Source organism: Phascolarctos cinereus, unplaced genomic scaffold, assembly GCF_003287225.1.
Source record: "Phascolarctos cinereus isolate Bilbo 61053 unplaced genomic scaffold, phaCin_HiC Scaffold_9;HRSCAF=440, whole genome shotgun sequence".
Taxonomy (NCBI): domain Eukaryota; kingdom Metazoa; phylum Chordata; class Mammalia; order Diprotodontia; family Phascolarctidae; genus Phascolarctos; species Phascolarctos cinereus.
The window spans coordinates 47,934,502-47,958,294 of record NW_027556402.1 but is presented as its reverse complement, the minus strand read 5'-3'; the positions used below and the strand labels follow the sequence as shown (position 1 = coordinate 47,958,294).

General features: G+C 38.7%; 1 protein-coding gene across 1 annotated transcript in view; it reads right to left on the bottom strand.

Annotated features, from left to right (window-relative positions):
* The window catches only part of HADH (hydroxyacyl-CoA dehydrogenase), a 55,748-nt gene that overhangs the window by 6,191 nt on the left and 25,764 nt on the right, over positions 1-23,793 (bottom strand). The window contains exons 2-6 of the mRNA XM_021001374.2: positions 23,173-23,301; positions 21,073-21,230; positions 13,269-13,395; positions 8,033-8,122; positions 6,322-6,394 (exon numbers count right to left, since the gene is read on the bottom strand). Coding sequence (XP_020857033.1) covers positions 6,322-6,394; positions 8,033-8,122; positions 13,269-13,395; positions 21,073-21,230; positions 23,173-23,301 — 577 coding nt within the window. The remainder of the gene's footprint in view (positions 1-6,321; positions 6,395-8,032; positions 8,123-13,268; positions 13,396-21,072; positions 21,231-23,172; positions 23,302-23,793) is intronic.

Genomic DNA, 23,793 nt, shown 5'->3' with positions numbered 1-23,793 from the left:
CTTCACCTTTTTTCTGTAATGGCACTTCTGGCAGTCTGTTGAAGCCCTTTCCAGAATGTTTTTAAATGTAAAAATAAAAGACATAGGATTATAAAGGAAATCAGTTTTATTGAAATAGAGATAAATTTTTTTCCCCTAAGTTCATGGATCCTTGAAATCTATCCATGGACTTCTTTTTAAGAATCTCTGACATTAGAGCTTTTAAGGGCAGTAAAGCACTTTACATACATTATCTCATCTGAATCTCTAAACTTTGTGGGATGCCCCCCCATCATCATCATCATCATCATCATCATCTTACCATTTTCCAGGTGAGTAAATTGAGGCTTAGTACAGTTATCAAAAGAAGAAAAGCAAGCTATCAACAACCATATGAAAAAGTGTTCAAATAATGAAAATAAATAAAAATTACAGCAGGAAATAGTAAAACTACAGTAGAAAGGGACCTCAGCTTTCCCTTCTCAGAGCTAGATAAATCTAACCAAAAGTAAATAAGAAGTCAAAGATAAACAGACTTCTAGAAAAATTAGATATGATAGACCTGTGGTCTAATAAAAAAACCGAATGGGAACAGAAAGGAGTATACCTATTTTTTCAGTTGGACGTGACCCCTTCACAAAAACTGGTCATGGTGCAAAAAACTCATAAACAAATGCAGAGAAGCAGAAATATTAAGTGTATCCTTTTCAGTTCATAATGCAATTAAAATTACATTTAATAAAGGGCTGTGGAAGCATCGAATAAAAGCTAATTGAAAACTAAATAATCTAATCCTAAAGAACGAATGGGTAAAAGAACAAATATTTCATCAAAGAAAGTGATGACATTCCAAAATTTGTGGGATGCACAATGTATATCTCTAAATGCATATATCAACAAAAGAAAGAACACAACAATTAATTGGGTACGCAATGTAAAAAAAAAATTAAAATCTCTAATTAAACACCAAAATGAAAATCCTGAAAATCAAAATAGAAACTAACAAAATTGAAAGTAAAAAACCACGGCACTAATAAATAAACCTAGGAGCTAGTTTTATGGGGGGAAAACCAATAAAATTGATAAACCACTGGTTAATTTGATTTAAAAAAGAAAGAAAACCAAATTACTAGTATCAGAAATGAAAAGGGTAAATGAATGAAATCAATGAAAATGAAATAAAAGAAATTATTAGGAGTTATTTTGCCCAATTATACACCAGTAAAACTGGCAATCTAAGTGAAATGGATGAATATTTATAAAAATATAAACTGCCAAGATGAACAGAAGAGGAAGTAGAATACTTACTCTATCTCAAAAAAAGAAATTAAACAAGCTATCAATGAGCTCCCTAAGAAAAAATCCCCATGACCAGATGGATTCCCAAGTGAATACATTTAAGTAATCCCAATACTATAAAAACTATTCAAAGAAATAGGTAAAGAAACAGTCATACTTCCTTTTATGACACAAATATGGTTTTGATACCTAAACGAAGAAGAGCAAAAGAAAATGACAGACCAATTTCTTTATTGAACACTGATGCAAAAAATTTAAATAAAATACTAGCAAGCACATTATGTCATACATCACAAAGATCATGCGCTATACCAGGTGGGATTTATACCAGGAATATCAGTAAAACTATCAGCACAATTGACCATATCGATAATAATAATAAAAATCATATTATGTCAACAGATACAGAAAAAAAGCCTTTGACAAAAATACAACACTGATTCCTATTAAAAAATACAAGAAAGAATAGGAAGCAATGGAATCTTTCTTAAAATGATAAGTAGTGTCTATCTAAAGCCAAGAACAAGAATTATCTGTAATGGGGATAAACTTGAAGCCTTTTTAATAAGATCAGGAGTGAAACAAGGATGTCTATTATCACCACTGTTATTCAATATTGTATTAAAAACGCTAATTAGAGCAATAAGACAAGAAAAAGAAATTGAAGGAATAAAAATAGGCAATAAGGAAACAAAACTATCACTCTTTGCAGATGACATACTTAATTCGCAGATGGTATACTCAGAACATCGCAGAAACAATCAACAACTTCATCAGAGTTGCAGGATATAAAAGAAACCCATATAAATCTATAAATAAACCCATTTCTATATACTAGTTTCAAAACCCAGCAGGAAAAGATAGAAAAAGAAATTCAATTTTAAATACAGACAATATAAAATACTTGGGAATCTACCTGCCAACACAAACCTAGGGAGTATATGAACACAATTACAAAATACGTTTCACACGAAGAAAGACATCTAAATGACTGAAGACGTATTAATTGTTCATGGATGGGCTGAGCCAATATAATAAAAATGGCAATTCTATCTAATTTAATTTAGTTATTTGGTGCCATGCCAATTAAACTACAAAAGAATAATTTTGTCGAGCTAGGAAGAACAGTAATAAAATATGAAATATCAATGAAAAAAATGTGGCCTAGAAGTTCCAGATTTTAAACTATATTCAAAGTAGTAATCACCAAAACCAGTCTGGGCTAAGAATCAGAGTGGTGAATCATTGGAATAGATTAAGTACATAACACACAGTAACAAATGACCATAGTAATCTGGTGTTTGATAAACCCGAAGATCTAAGCTTTGGGGGTAAGAACTCAACATTTGTCTTTTCTTTTTTTTCTTTTTCTTTTTGCTAGGCAATGGGGTTAAGTGACTTGCTCAGGGTCACACAGCTAGTAAGTGTTATGTGTCTGAGGCCAGATTTGAACTCAGGTCCTCCTGAATTCAGGGCCAGTGCTCTATCCACTGTGCCACCTAACTGCCCCAAGAACTCAACATTTGACAGATATTGCTGGGAAAACAGTTTGGTAGAAACTAGGCATCAACCAAAATCTCACACTGTATAGCAAGGTAAGGTAAAAAAAAAAGGCAAAAGATTTGGACATAAAGTAAATTAGGGGAGCGTGGAAAAATGTACCTGTCAGACCTATTCAATAAAGGAAAAAGTTATGAACAAACAAGAAAGTAGAGGAGATCACAGGAAGTAAAACAGATCATGTTGATTACATGAAATTAAAAAGCTTTTGCACAAACAACAATAATGCAGCCATAATCAGAAGAAAAACAGGGAAGTGGGGAAAAAAATTGACCACAAAGTTCTCTGATAAAGGTCTCGTTTCTCAAATACATGAAGAGCTGAGCCAAATTATAAAAATAAAAGCCATTCCCCTGTTGATAAATGGTTAAATGATATGAACTAGCAGTTTTCAGAAGAAGAAATCAAAAGTATCTATAGTCACATAAAAAATGCTCCCCATCACTGATGATTAGAGAAATGCAGATTAAACCAGCTCATACCTATCAGACTGGCTAACATGACCAAAAAGGAAAGATGACAAATGCTGGAGGGGATGTGGAAAAACTGGGACACTGACGCACTGCTGGTGGATAGATGAGCTAGTCCAACTATTCTGGAGAACAATTTGCAACTGTGCTCAAAGGGCTATAAAATGGTGCATACTCTTGGACCCAGCAATACCACTACTAGGTCTGTATCCCAAAAATATCAAAGGAAAGGGAAAAGGACTTAATATGTATAAAAATATTTAAAGCAGCTCTTTTTGTGGTGGCAAAGATTTGGAAATAGAGGGGATGCCCATCAACTGGGGAAAGGCTGAACACAAGCTGTGTAATGATTGTAATGGAATACTGTTGTACTATAAGAAATGACGAGCATGATGGTATCAGAAAATCCTGGAACCCAAAGACCCCAGCTTCTGGGATAAGAACCCACTCTTTGAAAAAAACTGCTGGGAAAACTGGAAAAGAGTATGGCAGAAACTAGGCATAGACCCAAATCTCACGCCATATACCAAAATAAAGTCAAAATGGGTTCAGGACTTAGTTATAAAGGCTGATACCATAAGTAAACTGGGAGAACAAGGAATAGTTTACCTATCAGATCTATGGAGAACAGAAGAATTCATGACCAAGCAGGAGATAGAGAACATTATGAAAAGCAAAATGGATAATTTTGATTACATTAAATTGAAAAGTTTTTGCACAAACAAAGCCAATGCAACTAAGATTAGAAGGAAGGTAGAAAATTGGGAAAGAATTTTTACAACCAGTCTTTCTGACAAAGGCCTCATTTCTAAAATATACAGAGAATTAAGACAAATTTATAAGAACACAAGCCATTCCCCAATTGATAAATGGTCAAAGGATATGAACAGACAGTTCTCAGATGAAGAAATTAAAGCCATCTATAGTCATATGAAAAAATGCTCTAAATCGTTATTGATTAGAGAAATGCAAATCAAAACAACTCTGAGGTACCACATCACTCCTATCAGATTGGCCAACATGACAAAACAGAAAATGATAAATGTTGGAGAAGATGTGGGAAAATTGGAATACTAATACATTGTTGGTAGAGTTGTGAAATGGTCCAACCATTTTGGAGAACAATTTGGAGCTATGCCCAAAGGGCTACAAAAATGTGCATACCCTTTGATCCAGCAATAGCACTTCTAGGGCTATATCCCAAAGAATCAAACAAATGGGAAAAGGACCCACATGTACAAAAGTATTCATAGCAGCTCTTTTTGTGGTGGCAAAGAATTGGAAATTGAGAGGATGCGCATCAACTGGGGAATGGCTGAGCAAGTTGTGGTATATGAATGTAATGGAACACTATTGTGCTATAAGAAATGATGAACAGACTGACTTCAGAAAAACCTGGAAAGACTTATATGGTCTGATGCTGAGTAAAGTGAGCAGAACCAAGAGGACTTTGTACACAATAGCAGCCACATTATGCAATGACTAAGAATGTTAAACTGAACCCCTCTCAGCATTACAAGGATCTAAGACATCTCCAGAGGCCTCAGGATGGAAAATGCTGTCCACATCCAAAGAAAGAACTATGGAAGTTGAATCGCTCTCACTTATTTTTACCTTCTGTTGAGTTTTGTTTCATCTTTCTGATGGTTCCTCCTATTGGTTTTAATTTTTACTTACAACTTTACTAATGTGAAAATATGTTTAATGGGTATGCAAATGTAAAGCCTATGTCAGATTGTGCGCCGTCTTGGGGAGGGTGGGGGGAGAAAAAGGGAGAAAAATTTTCAACTCAAAAGCATATGGAAAAAAAAATTTTTTTAAATAGAAATTTAAAATTAAAAAAAAAAAAGAAAGAAAAAAAGAAAATCATGGGAAGACTTATATGAACTGATGCAAGTGAAATGAGCAGAACCAGGAGAACACTGTACACAGTAGCAGCAATACTGTAAGGATGATCAAAGACTTAACTATTTTTTTCAATGACAATTCTGAAGTACTTATGCTACCCACCTTCAGGAAGAAAACTGATCAACTCTGAATACAGATTGAAGCATACTTTAAAAAAAAAAAATTCTTTATATGTTTTGAATTCTCTCTTACATTCTGCTGTGCACATGACATGTTTTTTCTTTTCTCATCTTATACTTAAGTTTTAATATTTAAGTTTATATTTTTTCTGTTCTTATTATGTATTTAAGTCTAAAATAAAAAAGATTAAAAATTTAAAAATTTCTTTACTTTTATTTTATTTTATTTGGAATTATGCTTTGCATGACCTCATATGTATGATCTCAATCAAAGTGCTTGCCTTCTCAAGTAGGAGGCGGGGGAGAGAATTTGGACTCAAGTTTTAAAAATGTTTTACATGTAATTGGGAAATATCTAGTGAAATAAAAATAATTTTTAAAATAGTATACGTTGGGGCAGCTAGGTGGCACAGTGGATAGAGCACCTGAACTCAGGATGACCTGAGTTCAAATCCAGCCTCAAACACTTGCCACTAGCTGTGTGACCCTGGGCAAGTCACTTAACCCCATTGCCTAGCCTCCCCCCCCCAAATAGTATATGTTTATTTTGGTCAAGGGTCAACACTGAGGACAGAGGAACTAGGAGAACAGGTACCAAAGCAGAGAATGGAGCTCACAATGAATATGAAAAATAGGTTTAAGAGGAATGAGGCACAGGGAGATGTTATGGTCAGCATGGTGTTCTGGATCACAGAAATGAGACACTTATCAACACACCAAAACCCTTTGTGTGGAATGAATGTGGAGGTTATGGGAGTTTAGAATGTCATCTAGTCCAGCCCCTTAGTGTCACAGATGGGGAAACTACAGCCCACACACAGAGTTTAAATGATTCCACGAAGGTCACACAGCTCATCAGTGACTCCTAGTACAATGTACACTGTCCCTAGCCTTCCAAGATAAACTCTAAGAATGACTCCAGGAATGCAGTCCCACATGTAGTTTGGCAATGTTAGCCTTTTGCAAAATAAAGGGTAGAAAATTACCTCTTTCATGCATCCTGATTGCTTCCATAAGATATGGTACAAGGAGACGGTTTACAATAAATCCAGGGCTATCCTGTTTTATTGGGGGGAAGAAAGAAAAAGAGTGTCAGATAATCACAATACTTTGTCAATAAAAAATTTTAAAGCTCTGATAAAATGAAATAATATAAAATTTTGATAAAAGATAATAAAAGATAAAAGATAATCACATTGCCTTTTTATTAAGGGTAGAAGGACAGATTATCTGTTTTTTCTTCTCACTTCCTACAATACATATTGTTGAAAATTTACTTCAAATTCCACATTATTTTAATGACTTTAACCCATTTTACCAAATGCTAGTGATTTAAAAACAAAAGCCCAAGACCAGTTTACAGATGGTGAAACTCATGTGGTTTCATAAAGCTAGAGAACAGACAAGGAATTTTCTGATTTCTTCACTGGAGACAGGAGCGATTTTCCAACCTAGCTGGGACTCTTTTCATACACCGTAATGTTTATGCCACAATCTATCCCCCTCTGCTCCATGGGCTGGGGGACAGGCTTTGGGCCAGTGAAGTCTTTTGTTATCAACTGTTCCCACAGGGTGCAAGAAAGCCCTTGTAAAATTCTTTTCTCAGGATCCTCTTTTAGCCTCTAGACTAGAGAACAAAAATCTAGCCATCTTGACCACGTGCAGTACAGTGTTAGAATTTTGGACCAGCAAATAGTCCCAATGCTTTCTCCAGAAGTAAGGGATGTCCTGCCTGCCACTCCTATGGAGGTGGAAGGGGGTGGCAGGGGAAGGGGGAGTCGGTCACTCTCTTTGAAACTTCTCATAAGGCTGGTGTTACGTGTGAGCCCGATGCTTCCTCAGCTATAAAATGAGGCTAATACTTGTATTATCCACCTCACAGGGTTGCTATGAGTAAAACACATCACACATCTTAAAATACTATATAAAATGAAGGGGTTTTTTTTCTTTTCTTTGGAGGGGAGCTGTGTAGTAGGGGGAAGATGGGTGTAAAAGAAGGGCAATTCTGGTGAGGACAGCCCCCACCCCCAATAATGATTGGCAACAACACACACATCTGTTAAAAACGATAAAAAAATGCTTGGGGGTGGGGGTGGGGGAACACTGAAATACCATGAAACAACATATGGATGCTCTTTTTTACGGGAGGGAAAACATCAATTTCTCATCGGTTCAAAAATTTCAATTAATAAGAACTGTACGCTTCTACCAGACTGAGTCTAAATTATACAACTGTGATTTGAGGTGGTTTATGTGTGGCAGAGAGAGAAGGAAAAAAAATGAGATGGGGGAGAAAGAGAAAGAGAGAGAGAGGAAGGGGAAGGAAGGGGAGGGGAGGGGAAAAAGAGTATAAAGAAAGAAAATGTGAAAGAAAGGAAGGATGAAAGGAGAATGAAAGAACAAAGAAAGGAGAAGGAAAGAGGAAAGAGGAAAGAAGAAAGAAAGGAGAAAAACTGAAGGAAGGGAAGGGGAAGAGGGAAAGAGAAAGAGAAAAGGGGAGAGAAGGAAAGGGAAAAGGAGGAAAAAAAGGGGGAAGAGGAAGGGGAAGAAGAATGGGAGTATTTTTCTAATCATATCTAATCACTAATAGAGCTCTTTTTCAAGCCAGAAAACAGCAAATACTCCAAGGAAGAAAAGCTAAAACCCCTAAAATTCCAGATTAAAGCCCACCCATTCTCCAAACTACTCTTAGCTTACCTTGCAAGATACTGGACTCTTTCCCAAAGCTTTGCTAAAGTCCATAAGAGATTCATATGTTTTCTGGCTGGTCATTGGTGTCTTGATGACCTGGTAATACAAAGCATAAAATGGTAATGGCCTGAAAGTTGTTCAAATAGAGACATTAAGAGGACAAAATGAGGAAATGATCAATAGCACTGGTCCACAAAACCCTATAAAAGCAAGTGCAAAACTAGTCTGTATGTATCACTGCTCATACACTGAGTTCCAAGGGGAAGCCTAACAGCAGGGCTCTGCTGTATAAAGTAATGAAATGGTAGAAAGAACCCTATTTTTAGCATGAGGGAACCTGTGTTCAAATCCCAGCTCTGCTAACTGGTACCACTAAGACCTTAAGTCACCTAACCTCTCTGGGATTTGACTTTCTCATCTGCAAAATGAAGAATCTCTAAGGATCCTTACCTGTGATCAAGGCTTTGATTACTTTCTACCTAATTATAAATACTCTTGATACCTCAGCATGACATTTTAGACCAGCTCTACCTACCTCTCTCTTGGCTTCCATGATATTCCACTTTCATGGGTCAACCTACTTAGCTCTCTGACAAGTCGTTCCCATCTCCTATTCCTCCTACTATTCTTCCTCTTCCTCCTTAACCTACCAAAGGGTCTGTTGTTGGCTCTTTTCTCTCTCTATTTTCTTCCCTGGTGAGCTCTTCTACTCCCAAGACTTCAATAATCACCTCTAGGCATGACACTTGTGAATCCCTATCTCCACCCCAAGCTCTGTCCAGAGCTCCAACCCTGTATCTACAATTGCCTGCTCCAGCTGGAGGAGGCTTCGGACTCAACACATCCCTAAGAAACACTCCCCCCACCCCATATCCTTGATATCTATTATCACACAAGGCATCCAATACAACCCTTTCATTTTACACAAGGCAACTGATAATCAGAGAGAGAAGCGACTTGTCCAAAGTCATACATCTAATAAGCAGCAAAGCTGCCACGGGAACCCAGATTTGTCTCTAAATAAGTACCCTTCACCCTAGCCCACCCTGACTCTCACCAGCCCTCCCAATCACCCTTCTCTTCCCTCCAAAACAACATCCTATTCAATTTCCAAATCCTACTGATTCTAAGTCCTGATAGTATCTCCTGTATCTAGTTACCTTCTTGTCATTCCTACTACAACCAATCTGGTCCAGGCCCTCCTTTTTTCTCACCTAAACTACTGTCTCCTGTCTTCTAGACTCCAGTCTATCCTTCACACCCAGGTAATCTTTCTAACGTAATAACTATTCTAATCCCCATTACTCCTTTATTGAAAAAAACCTTCAATGGCTCCCCATTGCTTAGCTAGCAAAATGTAAAACCCTGAATTCTGACTTTCAGAGTTCTGTGCAATCTGGCTGTATTCCAACTTTCCAAACTTATTTCGTACTCTCTACTTTTTCATGTACTCTACTGGCAAGTCAAATCAACTCTCCATGCCTTGGTTTCTCTACCTATAAAATGGGTATAATAGTGCTTGGCACATCTTTTCCTCAGAGGGGTGTTGTATAATTTAATGAGTTAATGTCTGTAAAGGGCTTTGAGATCCTTGGATGAAAGGTGCTACATAAATGTAGAGTATTATTATAAATCATGTTTTAATGTGATCATGGATTAGTTAAAAGCATGGGGTGTGGTAGTATGACTAAAAAAAACCATGAAGTAACACCTGGAGGGAGATGGAAAAGAGGGGAGGAGAGGAAGAAGAATTAGAGTCTACTTTGGAGATATCAAATATTGGAAAGAAATCCAAAAAGACTATTCTTAAAAAAAAAAGGTTTTTTTTTCTTATTTCAGTCACATCTAATTAAATAAATGGCTAGGACAATGAAGCTGGTAGGTGCTACCAGGTTGGAATTTATGGAATAACCTCCTTACCCAATGTTTGGTCAAAGACGCAAAGGAGAAGAAAGTGATCTGGGGGAGGAGGGTCAGGACTAGGCATGGTGTTTTGTAAAGAATAATTCTATTTTTAGTTGTAGTAGAAAGCTTGGCAAGGAAAACAGGCAAAGCACGTAGTACCCCCATAAAGGGAAAGCCAAATGGCTTTTGAAAGGATCCTCCTAATTTCTAAGTTCAATAGCCAAAGGAAGCTATGTATAAATGAGAGCTAAAGTTTGAAACTGGCTAATGTAAGCATTAATGTGGGACTAATCGTTGAAATAACATGGAGGAAAGAGTTTCTGAATATTTTCAGGATAATGTCAACTTCAGTCACACAGCTAATAGAGGCATTATCTTGCTAAAGAAAAAAGTGGACATTATTGTTGACATCAACATTAGCTAAGTTTGGACTGATAATTTACATAATATACATGTTGCATGTAACACACACAAACACCTAAATACATGTTTAACATTTTCCCCAATAAAAAATGGTACCACATATCAGGAAGCTGTTCAAGTATAGCTTCAGAAAGAGTGATTGTTTCATAAAATCAGAGAATCTGGAACCAGAAAAGGCCTTAGAGATTTTGAAGCCCAGGGGTTCTTAACCTTTCGTGTGTCACATTCCCCTCTGGTCCCTTCTCAGAAAAATGTTTTAAAATAAATGAACTAAAATACAGAAGGTTACCAAGGAAATCAAACGTATTCAAAAAGTCAGAGTGAAGGGGGACTATATGGAAAGGGTGCTAGAACTGTGAATTTAGAAGCAAAGATATAGGACGGGTTGAAGAAGAATAATGATAATTTCAAAAAACAAACAAACAAAAAAAGAATCCCAGACACCAATGTTCTTTCCCAGGAAGAACCATGTCACAAGTCTCCAGGACTTCCCTTGGCACCCAACACCCTGTATATGGAATGCCTTCCCCCACACTTCGCATGGCAATAACTCCTCAACTATGGAATAAATACTATTTTAATAGCTGCTACTCTTCAGACACTGTTATTAGCCCTTGTAAAAGGCAAGTTGCTACATTTTCAGGGGCAAATTGTCTATTGTGAATGCATTTCCCTTTAAAACAGAGTCTCTAAGCAAACGAACAGAAGCAACACAGCAAATGATTAGGCATCACTGTAGACATCCCTCCTTGACCATTTGTTCCCAAACATCTCTGGCCTAGGGCAAGAAAGTTCAAAGCCACAACAGCTATTTTTAATGGTGCTGTTCACAATTATATGAGATCATAGATCTGTGGTTGAATGGGACCTTACAGGTCATGGAGTCCAAATCCATCACTGTACAGATGGGAAAACAGGTCCAGAGAGTTTAAGTGACTTGTCACAATCAGTAAATAGCAGGGCCAGGACTGGAACCTGGGTCCAGTTCAGCACTCTCTACTTGGACTTCTACTAAATGATGACATTAGTGTGAATTTCTCACACTAGGAAGAGTCCAAATAAATTCATACCAAGAGTACTGGGGATAGGGACTACAATCTGGTTACTTTCTAAGCCAACCTTATCTAATAAAAGAGTGTCAGATCTGTGAAGAACTGAACCCCTTTGGAGTATCATAAAATAAGGAGAGTGTTTCTTTTTTTATACATATTTAATTTTTTTTAAATTACACGTAAACCAAAATTTTTAACACTGGTTTTTTTTTTAAAGTTTGGAATCCAAATTCTCTCCCTCCCTTCCTTTCCCTCTCCTTGAGAAGGCAACCAATTTGATACAGAGTATATATGTACAGCCATGTAAAACATTTCCATATTGGCCATATTGCAAATGAAAACAGACCAAAAAAACCCCTCAAGAATAGTAAAGTAAAAAAGGTATATTTCTGATTGCACATGTATAGCCTACAGCAGATTGCTTGTTGTCTTATGGAGGAGACAGGGGAGGGAGGGAGTGAGAAAAAAATCTGCAACTCAAAAATCTTATAAAAGTGAATGTTGAAAATGATCTTTACATGTAAATGGAAAAAATAAAATACAATTAAGTGGGGGGGGAAGTACATTTCAATCTGCATTCAGATGCTATCAGTCCTTTCTTTGGAGGTGGGTATGACTTTTTGTCCTAAGTCCTTCAGAGCTGTCTTACATCACTGTATTGCTGAGAATAGATACATCATTCACAGACGGGCATCGTACAATACTGCTGTTACTGTGCACAATGGTCTCCTGGTTCCGTTCACTTTACTTTGCAATAGTTCATATAAGTCTTCCCAGGTTTTTCTAAAACCATCCCGCTCGTCATTTCTGGGGCACAGTAGTATTCCATCACAATCGTATACCACAACTTGTTTAGTCATTCCCTAGTTGATGGGCATCCCCTCAATTTCCAATTCTTTGTACCACAAAAGGAACTGCTATAAATATTTTTGTACATATATATCCTTCTCCTTTTTCTTTGATATCTTTGGAGCATAAACCTAGTAGTAGTACTGCTGGATCAAAGGGCATATACAGTTTTACAATCCTTCAGGCCTAATTCCAAAATGCTCTCTAGAATGACTGAATCAGTTAACAACTCCATCAGTAATACATTACTGTCCCTATTTTCCCACATTCCTTCTAACATTTGTCATTTTTCCTTTCTGTCATATTAACCAATCTGATAGGTATGACGTGATATCTCAGAGTTGATTTCATTTGCATTTCTCTAATCAACAATGATTTACAGCATTTTTTCATGACTATTGATTTCTTCCTCTGAAAACTGCCTGTTCATATCCTTCAACCATTTATCAACTGGGGAATGACTCATAGTCTTTTATAAATTTGACTCAGTTCTCCTTCTACTTGAAAAACGAAGCCTTTATCAGAGAAACTTGCTATACAATGTTTTCTCCAGTTTCCTGCTTCTTGACTGAATTGGTTGTGTTTGTGCAAAAACTTTTAAATTTGATATAATCGAAATTATCTATTTTACATTCTGTAAATGCTCTGTCTTGTTTGGTCATGAATTCTTCAAGGGGACTGTTTTCATCAGTTGCCTTCTTCAACCTGCACACATAATCCTACGAACAAATATAGTAGCCTGTCGGTTATCAGCTGCAAAATCTTTCATGCCATTGGTGTAAGCACAGGACTCAAGACCTTAAGGCCTAGCTATCTCCATAGTTCTCTCCCTCATTCATTCTCTCTTACCTGTATCCTCCCTCATCCCTCTCTTCTTCCCACTTTTGCTCTTCCTCCTTTGAAAAGATAGGCTTTCCAAGAGATGGAAACATCATATTTGAACACAAGAATAAACCAACACAAGTCAAGAGTTACAACTAAGCAAACACATGTTGATATATACAAATACAAACCTCCACCAACTTCATCACGGGCACAGGATTGAAGAAATGAAGCCCCCCAAATCGGTCTTGCCTGGTGGTAGAATTGGCTAAGTCTGTGATCTGCAAAGAGGAAGTATTGCTGGCAAAGATCGTGTGTCTGCAGAGACAAAAACAACAACAACAAAAAAAAACCATAGGATGTCCAAGTGATTTTACATCATTGGCAGTGACTAGGACTTAGGTTTTAAGTACACCACACTGAGTAGCTACTAACTCTAGGTATGAGCTAATCTGTCCCCTTTGGGAAAAAGGAAGAGAAGAAACAGTGCATTCCCCCAGAAACACATCATATGATCTCCAGATCATTTTATATATGTTTGAGGCAAATGGGGTTAAGTGACTTGCCCAGGGTCACATAGCTAGTAAGTGTCTGAAGCTATATTTGAACTCTGTCTTCCTAACTCCAGGTTTGGATTTAAATTAAGTCAATATATGATTTAAAGGGAAGCCTCTTCCCATATCACTTTTTTTCATCTCCTAATTCACATGGAATAAAGGATAAAAATTCTCTTATTCTGTGTATGGATTAACAAAATAAAATTACAAGGATAAATGGACATGTTATCTAACTGTCCCAAACAAATTCAGTAAAGAAAAAAAATCAGTAAAAGCTAGTAAAAATGAGATTTTATATATATATATATATATATATGTATGTGTGTATATATACATATATATGTATACACACATGCATACATACTTACATATATGTATGTGTGTGTGTGTGTGTGTGTATATATATACATATATATGTATATACACATACACTTTTTAAAAGTAAAAACAACCTAGAAACTATTTTACTGTATCATGATAAAGTCATCAACATAGTCAAGTCAACAAGCTTACTACGAGCCAGAAACCACACTAAGAGCTGGGGGCACAAAGAATAAAATTAGTCTCTGCTTGAAAACAACATGAAAACAAACAAGATAAACTGAAAGTAATCAAGAGAAGAAAGGCTCTAGAATTTAGAGGTCTCAAGAGCGACTGCTTGTTGAAAGTAGAATTGTAGAAAGCTTAAAGGAAGCCAGGTGTGGAGGGGAGGATTCTAGGCAGGGAGACAAGGCAGTGAACGTGGACAAAGTGGGAGACAAAAGACATTAATGTCACTGGATAGGGAATAGAAGGGGAGAGTAAAGTGTAAAACCAGAAAGGTAGGAAGAACTTGAAAAGCCCATTTAACTAATTAAAACCACTTAGGTTCATAAGATCACAGAGCTAGAGTTGTAAGGAGCCTTGGAGATGACCTTGTCTAATGCCCTCGTTTTATAGATGAGGAATGCCAGATGTCATGTAATCTTCCCAAGGTCACACAGACAGTGACAGAGCTGAGATTCGAACATAAGATCTCCTACCTCCAAATCCAGTATCCTTTCTCCCATACATTCCCACCTGGAAACTTAATATTTTGCTTTTATAAAAGGACTTTCTCACCTACAAAATGGCAGTCTATAGTCCCCTAAATCTTCATTGTTGTTGAATTGTTTCAGTTGCATTCAACTCTTCGTGACCCCATTTGGGGTTTTCTTAGCAAAGATACGGGAGTAATTTGCCATTTCCTTCTCTAGATCATTTTATATATGTTTGAGGCAAATGGGGTTAAGTGACTTGCCCAGGGTCACATAGCTACTAAGTGTCTGAAGCTATATTTGAACTCTGTCTTCCTAACTCCAGGCTGGGCTCTCTATCCATTGCACCACCCAACTGCCGCACGTCTTCATAGAACTACTTAAAGAATCCCTGAGGGGCTATCTCTAATCATCCTGATCTCTATCTTGCCCCTGGACCCACATGGCTCCAGAGGAGAAATAAGGTTGGTAACCTTGCACAGCCCTCCCTCCCTTAAATCCAATTCACTTGCAAGTCATGGCATAACCTTCCTGATGTCACAGTCCTCTTCAAGAATGAAGGACAAACAACGTAAAGAATGCCACCATCAGAAAGGAAGACTTGTGTGATTATAGGATTCTGGTAAGGACAATAACTCCGAATAAATTTATATTAAAAACAAACTTCCACCCAGGAAACTCGGATGGCAAACATTAAACATGGTGCTTTTTTTTCCCCAAATAACATACGAATATAAATTATCTCCCTTTTTGCAATACAGTTCAGAAAAAAATTCCAATTAAATCCAGGGGGAAATACGGGATAAGACTGTGCTCAGGATGCACTGCTCACAATAATATCTACCCCCCCCCAAGATTAATACAAAATGTAACATCCGAAGGCTGGATTACAAGTACCAATGGAAAAATGAAAAAACTTCCTTAAAGAAATCCAAATATAGTTGCCTATTCCTATTGCGCCACCTTGTGGAAAAATAGGCAATGAGCAGTCTACAAGAGGCAGGCTTAAATACACTTGATGACCACCCATCACTGTTAAGAGTAAGAGAATCACAGGCTTGACCTCAAGGAGCAACCATGATCTAGAGGAAAAACAACCGTTGCTAGTGGGGCAGAATCATTCAGTCACTAAAAGAACAATGGGCTAAAAAGAAAAACTATGGACCAGAAGGTATGGTTACCCTGGGAATTACTGAAGCATACAAATGGACTTCCTTAAACCGTTAGCTCAAGTAAGCATAAGTAGGCTTCTGCCCCATAGTCTAGAATCAGGGGTGGGCAAGCGACTGCTTCAGGGCAAAGCATTAGACTCTCTCAAACAAGCTCAAATACAGAGTTACTTCTGTTCTCAACTTAAAAGCAAGGAAATTTTATTTTGATGTGGGTCTGTAGCAGTGAACCGATCTGTGTAGGCTGGGTTTAGGACCTTGGATAAGCCACTTAGTAAAGTGACTTTCAACGCCCCAGACAAGTCCTTTGGATCTACTTATTAAATCCTAGGGAGTTATGGTCTGCCTTGGGAGAGGGAGTCACCATACATAGAACACTGACATTTTTATACCTGCCTATATTTTAAAAGTGCTTTTCACATAACAACCCTAGATGGTAGGTGGTGGCTGTTACATTATCTTTTAATAATAATTAATATAAATAGTAAGCATAATCAATAATATAAAGAACACATACAATACAAATTATATACACATAATAAAATTATTAAACATAATAATACTATAAAGCACTTTATAAGGTTTGCAAAGCAATTTACAAATACTATCTCATTTTATCATTAAAACCTGAGAATCAGGTATTAGTATCCCCATTTTACAGATGAGGAAACAGAGGCTGAGTGAGGTTACGTCACTTCCAGGGTCTGAGGCCGTATTTGAATTCAGGTCTTCCCGACTACAGGCTTAGTGCCCTAACCCACTGCACTACCTGGATGTTTAAATAATTCGCTCACTATCAATGAACAGATAAACACTGACTAAGGACCTTCCAAGTGCCAGGCACTGGGCTACGCAGTGGCCATTCAAAGACAAAAGTGAAAGCAAAAAAAAAAAAAAAAGGGAGGGAGGGAGGGAGGGGGGCAGCGAGGTGGCACAGTGGATAGAGCACTGGCTCCAGAGTCAGGAGGACCTGACCTCAGACATAACACTTAGTAGCTGTGTGACCCTGGGAAAGTCACTTAATCCCAATTGCCACACGCACACAACACACACACACACACACACACACACACACACACAAAGCGAAACAGTTCCTGGCTTTAAGGAGCTTGATCAACTCTCTGGCCTCCTCTACCTTCTGGCCAACAGCCTCCTCACCCTGAAGATTCCTCCACCCAACTCTCAGGATTGGTGAGTCAGGCCCACCACTTCTTGAGGGGTCCAAGCACGTGCATTCCTTCTTCACTGTCACCTGTCGCCTTGCCCTTTTGAAGGGATGCTCTCCTCCTCCTCTGCCTGGGCCTGCCTCAAGCGTCAGTTCTTCCTTACGTGGTGTCTTCCTCCATGTAAGATCTGTAAGGCTAAGGGCTCTCTTGTATGCTTGCATTTGCAAGCTCAATGCTTGGCATAGTGCCTAGTCAGCACTAAATAAATGTTCTGTCTTGTGATCAGGACTGTAAATACAGCATACTTCTTCACCATGTTGTTCATACGTCTATGCGATCTTTGTCCTTGAGTTTTCTTGACAAAGATACTAGAGTGATTTGCCATTTCCTTCTCCAGTAGCTTAAAGTAAAAAGAGGTTAAGTGACTTGCCCAGGGTCACACAGCTTATAAGGGTCTTGGACTTGAGGGCCACTTAGCTGCCTACTTGCTCCAGGCTCTACACTAAGCATTTTTACAAATATTATCTCATTTGATCCTCACAACAACCCTCCGACATAGGTGCTATTATTATCCCCATTTTATAGTTAAGAAAACTGAGGAAGACACAGGATAAGTGACTTATCCCTCCTCACACAGCTAGCCAGTATCCGAAGCCAGATTTAAATTCAGGACTTCCTGACTCCAGACCTAGGAATCTATCCCACTGCACTGCTAGTGCCTCCAAAGTCTCTTTCAATATTTTGCATGACTGCATGTGTATAACCTATATCAAACTGCCAACCATCCCAGGGATTAGGGAGGGGAAGGAGAGAGGGAAAGAATTTGGAACTCAAAATTTTAAAAAACATAATGTTTAAAATTGTTTTCACATGCAATTGGGGGGAAAACTGTTTGGAGGGAGATAACTATATAGCTCTTTTTTCTAGTTCTAGTTCTATTCTACGATAGTCTCCTATATTTATTCCTGTAACCGTCCTTGGGTGCTTACTTGTTAGCCAAGATGAATCTAATTTAATTGCTATAAATCTGAACAATCTGGGCAAGACATTTGGGGCAGGAAAGGTCCTTGCTCAGAAGGACTGACCTATGTTTTAGGGGGAAGGGAGGAACATCCTTTAAGAGAGGAACATCCTTTAAGATTGGATAGTTGATTTTTTTTCCCATGCTTGTCTAACTTTATGATATGACATGTTATATCTTGAAGATGTTCCCCTTTTGGAGTTTATTTTGTATAATGTGTAATGTGATGGTCTAAATCTAATTTCTTCCATTTTGCTGCCCAATTTTCCCAATAGATTTGGTTAAATAGTGAGTCCTCATCCCAGTAGATGGGATCTTTATATTTACTCCATACTGATTACTAGGGTAGTAGATACACTTATATCTGTATATTGTATACAGGCAACTGGAGTTTAAGGCAATTGGGGTTAAGTGACTTGCCCAGGGTCACACAGCTAGTAAGTGTCTGAGACCAGATTTGAACTCAGATCCTCCTGACTGCAGGGTCGACACTCTATCCACTACGCCACCTACCTGTCCCCTAATTAGTTTTTCTAATCCATTAAGAGTCTACAGTTCAAGTCTCCTTTCTTCTCTGGCAGGGGGCACCTATAGTCTTAATTTTTCCAGAAGGAAGTAAGAAAATAAGCATTTATTAAGTGCCTACTTTGCCCCAGGCACTGTGCTCAGTGCTTTATAAATATTATTTCCTTTAGTTTTCACGATAAAGCTGAGAGGTAGATACTATTATTGTCTCCATTTTACAGTTGAGGAAACTGAGGCAGACATCAGGATCATACAGCTAGTAAGGTTGTATTTGAACTCAGGTCATCCTCAGTCCAAGACTAGTTAGCTGCCCCTAAGAAAGTCCCCAGTAGGTAAGCCCACGTGGTTCCTTCCCTACCTTCCTTCCAAATGATAACAGGTTCTTGGATTGGTGAGGGTAAGTAACATCAGTTATTTCTGTGAACTAGTCACTATTTATACCTGGTACGAGGCAGCACACTGGTGATTACGCATGCCATCAATAACTATCTTTGTACTGTAGATTTTATATGACAGCCTTCAAGAGGGTGCTGCGCCTTAAAGCCTGTGGCTTCCATAGCAAAGAAACCTAAGAAACATAAGTTAAGAAAACAAAACAAAATGAGAAGGAACACTACTTTCAGAATCACAGAACTGAAAGGGAACACCTAGAAGTCTTCCAGCACAGTCCCTCTCATTTTGCAGATAAGCGAACTGACATTCAAAGAGATGAAACGAGAGATCATCCAGAAGGATGAAGCGAGACATCTTCCATTTCTAAGGGTAATAAAACATTCCAACATCTACATTCACTCTACTGGAAGAGATGCTATTCCTGATGATGACTCTCCGGTCCAATGTGCTGAAGACCCATTGGTTTCCCTCCTACTGAGGTAGGCCTGATTTTCATCTGAAAGACGGACAAAGCTGAATAAATAGTCCATCAATAGTCCAAGACAATCAAGGGGTTGGGATTTATCCTGTGATTCCACTGAACTCATTTGTGAGGAAATTCCCCTCTACCAGTGCAGGACAGCACTTCCTCTGCAACTCGGTCTTTGACAGTTGTTCAGAGCACTAAGAAGTTAAGGGACTTGCCCAAGGGCAGAGATAGGACTTGAACCCGGGTCTGTTTGATTTTAAGGCCAGACCTCTATCCTCTGTATTACATTGCTTCTCTAACAATGAAAAGCCACACCTAATCCAAAATGGACTCCTCACTGTTTTCTGACTTTGCCCCATGTTTTCCTGCCTCATTCTTCTGCTTCTTCCAAGAATTTCTTCATACTACCATTTCAATCTGTTGAATCCTATCCATCCTTCAAGATCTTTTTCTTGCCCTGAAGCATTTCACAAGAAGTTATTTCCTCCTCTGTCACTGAAGCCTTCCTGACACCCCATGATCAATGCATTAGGGCCTTCGTTTGAACCACTTTAATGGCATACAGTAATAATAATTAGATTTGGAATCAGAAAACCTGGATTTGAATCTGAACTCTGCTACTCACTAGCATCCTAACTGGGCAAGTCTTGTAATCTTTCTAAGCCTCAGTTCTTTAATATGCAAACTGCACTCACAGGAATGATAGAAGGAAAGCAGTTTAGATAATTCTTTAAGGTTTACAGACCTGAACTATCATTATAGATACCTCAATGGCTTGAAAGCTCTTGAGGGGAAAACTGTTTTACTCAACTTTGTACCTCCTATGACAGGAGGTGGGAAGGGACAAATAAATGCAGAATGCACGCAGTAGAGACTCAATACTGAATGTATTCAACAATTCAGTTCAAGAAGCATTTACTAAGCAACTACTATATGCCAGGCACTGTAGAAACAAAGACAAAAATGAAATAGTCCCTGACCTCAAGAACCTTCTATTGTAAAACAAATTTCATGGGCAAAGCATACCAAGAACAGGAAAGTATGGGAAAGGCCTCTTATAGGAGGTGGAACCGAGCTATGAAGAAAGCTAGGAATTTTAGCTAATTCTAGCGCAAGACAAAGAGCCCTCTAGGGTGCTGGCCTGTGAAGACCCAGAGAAGGGTGTTAACTAGGTCAATTAGGCTGGAAGTGGAACACACAAGGGGAACAATAGGTGATGTGTCCAAAAGACAGGCTGCTATCAGATTTTGAAGGCTTCTAGATACTAGAAGAGGAGATTATATTTTATCCTAAAAGCAACAGAGAGACATGTAAGCAGAAGAGTGACGTGGTCAGATCCGTGATTTAGGAATACCATTTTAGCAACTCTGTGCAGAACTGATTGAGATGCGAGGGACCATATGCGGGTTTTTGTAGGCTATCCCCATAATCAAAGTGAGAGGTGCTGAGGGCCTACGGCTCTGGTGGTGACTGTTCACATAGGAAAAAGGACAGATAGGAGAGATGTTGTGAAAGCAGACTCAGGGGACTGAAGATAGAGAAAACTGAGGCTGACTGCAAGGGAGAGAATCTGGATGCCTAGAAAGATGGCAGAAAAGAGGAAACTGAAAGAAGGAAGTTAGGAAAAGGGATGGGTTTTGAAGGAAAAATAAGGACCACCTCTGTGACTGCATACATACTCTGCCGCAAACTTGTCCAGCCTCTGGAAAAGCTCATTTTTCAATTCCAGGTTCTCCACGATGGCTTCTATCACCAAGTCAGTGCTATGGACCACAGAATTCGCATCTGTGCTCAAAGTGATGCTGCCCATGGTCTTCTTAATAAATTCATCACCAGCCTAATAAGTGTGGAGGAGAGAGGAGAAAAAAAGTCACACCCTTCATTTAGAAATATTTCGTCATAGTGCCAAAACAGAGTGAGGAAGACCAAGAAACAGAGTGAGGAAGACCAAGAAACAATGAGCCCCAGGAAATATCACTACATGCTGAAAATGAAATCTTCCTATATCCCACTTCAAAGAGGTTAGTCTATCAGCCTAGTTCTAAACAGACATGCCAATATTTTTTTTTAAGGCAATTGGGGTTAAGTGACTTGCCCAGGGTCACACAGCTAGTAAGTGTCAAGTGTTTGGTCTGAGGCCGGATTTGAACTCAGGTCCTCCTCACCTCAGGGCCAGTGCTCTATCCACTTCACCACTTAGCTGCCCCCGTATACATATCAATCTTTATGTTGATAAGGAAGAAATGCCGATTGTTCAAGTACTCAAAATCTATTTCTCTACATTCTTTGGTATCATTCTTTCTAGCCCAATAATTCTTTTTATTCTTATTTTCAATACAAGCCCGTAGCTCAGTTCTCTAAGAAGGTCTTGAATTTAGACTGTTGTTCTCCATTATACTATCTATTTTTTTCCAGCACAAAATAGATTACAAGAGAAAAAGCTAGAGGCAAGGTAGGGGACAGAGCTCTGGGTTTGGAGTCAGAAAGACCTGAGTTCAAATCTGGCTTCACATACTAAGTAGCTATGTGACCCAGGGCAAGTCATTTAACCTCTGTTTGCCTAGGAGGAGCTAGGTGGCTCAGTGGATAGAATGTTAGGGCTGCAGTTAGGAAGACTTGAGTTCAAATCCAGCCTCAGCTGTGTGACTCTGAGCAAGTCCCTTAACCTCTATTTGCCTTAATCCACTTGAAAAGGGAATGGCAAACCAATCCAGTGTCTTTGCCAAGGAAAACCCTGTGGATAGTACGGTTCACAGGGTCATGAAGAGGTGGACGCTGAAAAACAACAATAAGGGTAGGGGGCTGAGGAAATTGGATAGTCTCACAAAAGCTTTGTCAAATTCAAATGTTTCCTTTATTTTCCATCAAGTATTATCTATTTTATAGGTTATTTCCAGTACTTCTTCTAGACGTCACTCTAGTGTGTGTGCCCATTTGGAAAGTTTTTTGAAGTCTATTTCTATAATCAAAGAGCCTAAATTCTAGGTAGTGACTGTGTAAGTATAGAGCAAGAGACTGTTGTAAGGAATGGTAGATTAATTCAGGAATACAATTTAAGTTGTATTTTTTTTGGTCAAATTTGGTAAAAATCAACAAGGCCCCTCTAATGTTATCTTAGAAGACTAAGAATTACACAAATTCAAAATGCCAAGGGGTCAAGTTAAAATTGTGGAAAGACAGCAGGATTTGGTGAGAGCCCTGGGCTTGCACCCCAGTCTGCTATTTAATCTCTGAGTGGTCTTTAAGAGAGTCACTTAACCTCCTGGAGTGTCAGTTCCTTCATCTGTAAAATAATGAAGTTGCACCAGATGGCCTCAGAGCTCCCTTCAGCTCCAACCCTAAGATCCTATCTTCTTACTGTGTTCAGCCCAAATTCAATGCCCCTGGAGGTCTCAGAAATATCTGAATAGGACAGCTCAAAAAAAGAGAAATAATTGCAACAGGATGATTCAGAAACCAAGAACAGCCTCCCTGGTAAGCAATGGCATAACAAGGGATTCTGGTACGGGCAGTAGATGAGTGATGCTGAGGACAAGCCAGAGATGTTGAGGAACTCTCCAGCCTCAGAGCCCCCATCGGGGTTTCTCTGATGCCCATGTTCCCAACACACTCGTGGGGCCTCATGAATCACAAAAGCATGCCTGATGGCCCTCTCCCTCTCCATTCTGCTTGCTCAACAGAAACGTGCTGTCTTCTTGGACTTCTTTACCTCATCCATACAAAGATCACAATCAATTTCCAAGTGGTTTGATTTGAAGGTATAAAGATGAAAGTGTTACCTGAGGATTCTCTGCAAATTTCTTTTTGGCCACTCTCCGGAGGCTTTCTTCAATTCCTTTTTTGGACTTGGCCAGGATCTCATCTGTCTGGTCCACTAACACAACCGTGTGTCCAGTTGATGCAGCAACCTGGGACAAAAGAAATGCCATTCAAAAAAGTCAACTGAGGAAATGCAGGGATTAAAAATTCACAACAAACAAGAGAATATGAAACAGAAAACTCAAGCTTTTTGCCAGATTTCTTGTCATAATTATTGAGAAGAACACGCAGACCACTTGACTCACACTTAGGCAAGGCATAAAAATGTCAGGAAAACTAAGGCTCAAATCCCACCATTAGCAGTGTGACCTGGGCAGGGCCAGTTAACCTCTCTATGCCTAAGTTTGATTTGATAGCTTCTAAGGGAGGAAATGAGGCAGCTCGATGGCTCAGGGGATAGAACACTGAGTCTGGAGTCAGGAAGACTGGAGTTCAAATCCAGTCTCAGACACTTACTAGCTGTGTGACCTTGGGCAAGTCACTTAACCTGTTTGCCTTAATCTACAGGAGAAAGAAATGGCAAACCACTCCAGTATCTTGGCCAAGAAAATAAACGGTATTGCATGCTAATGGTCCATGGG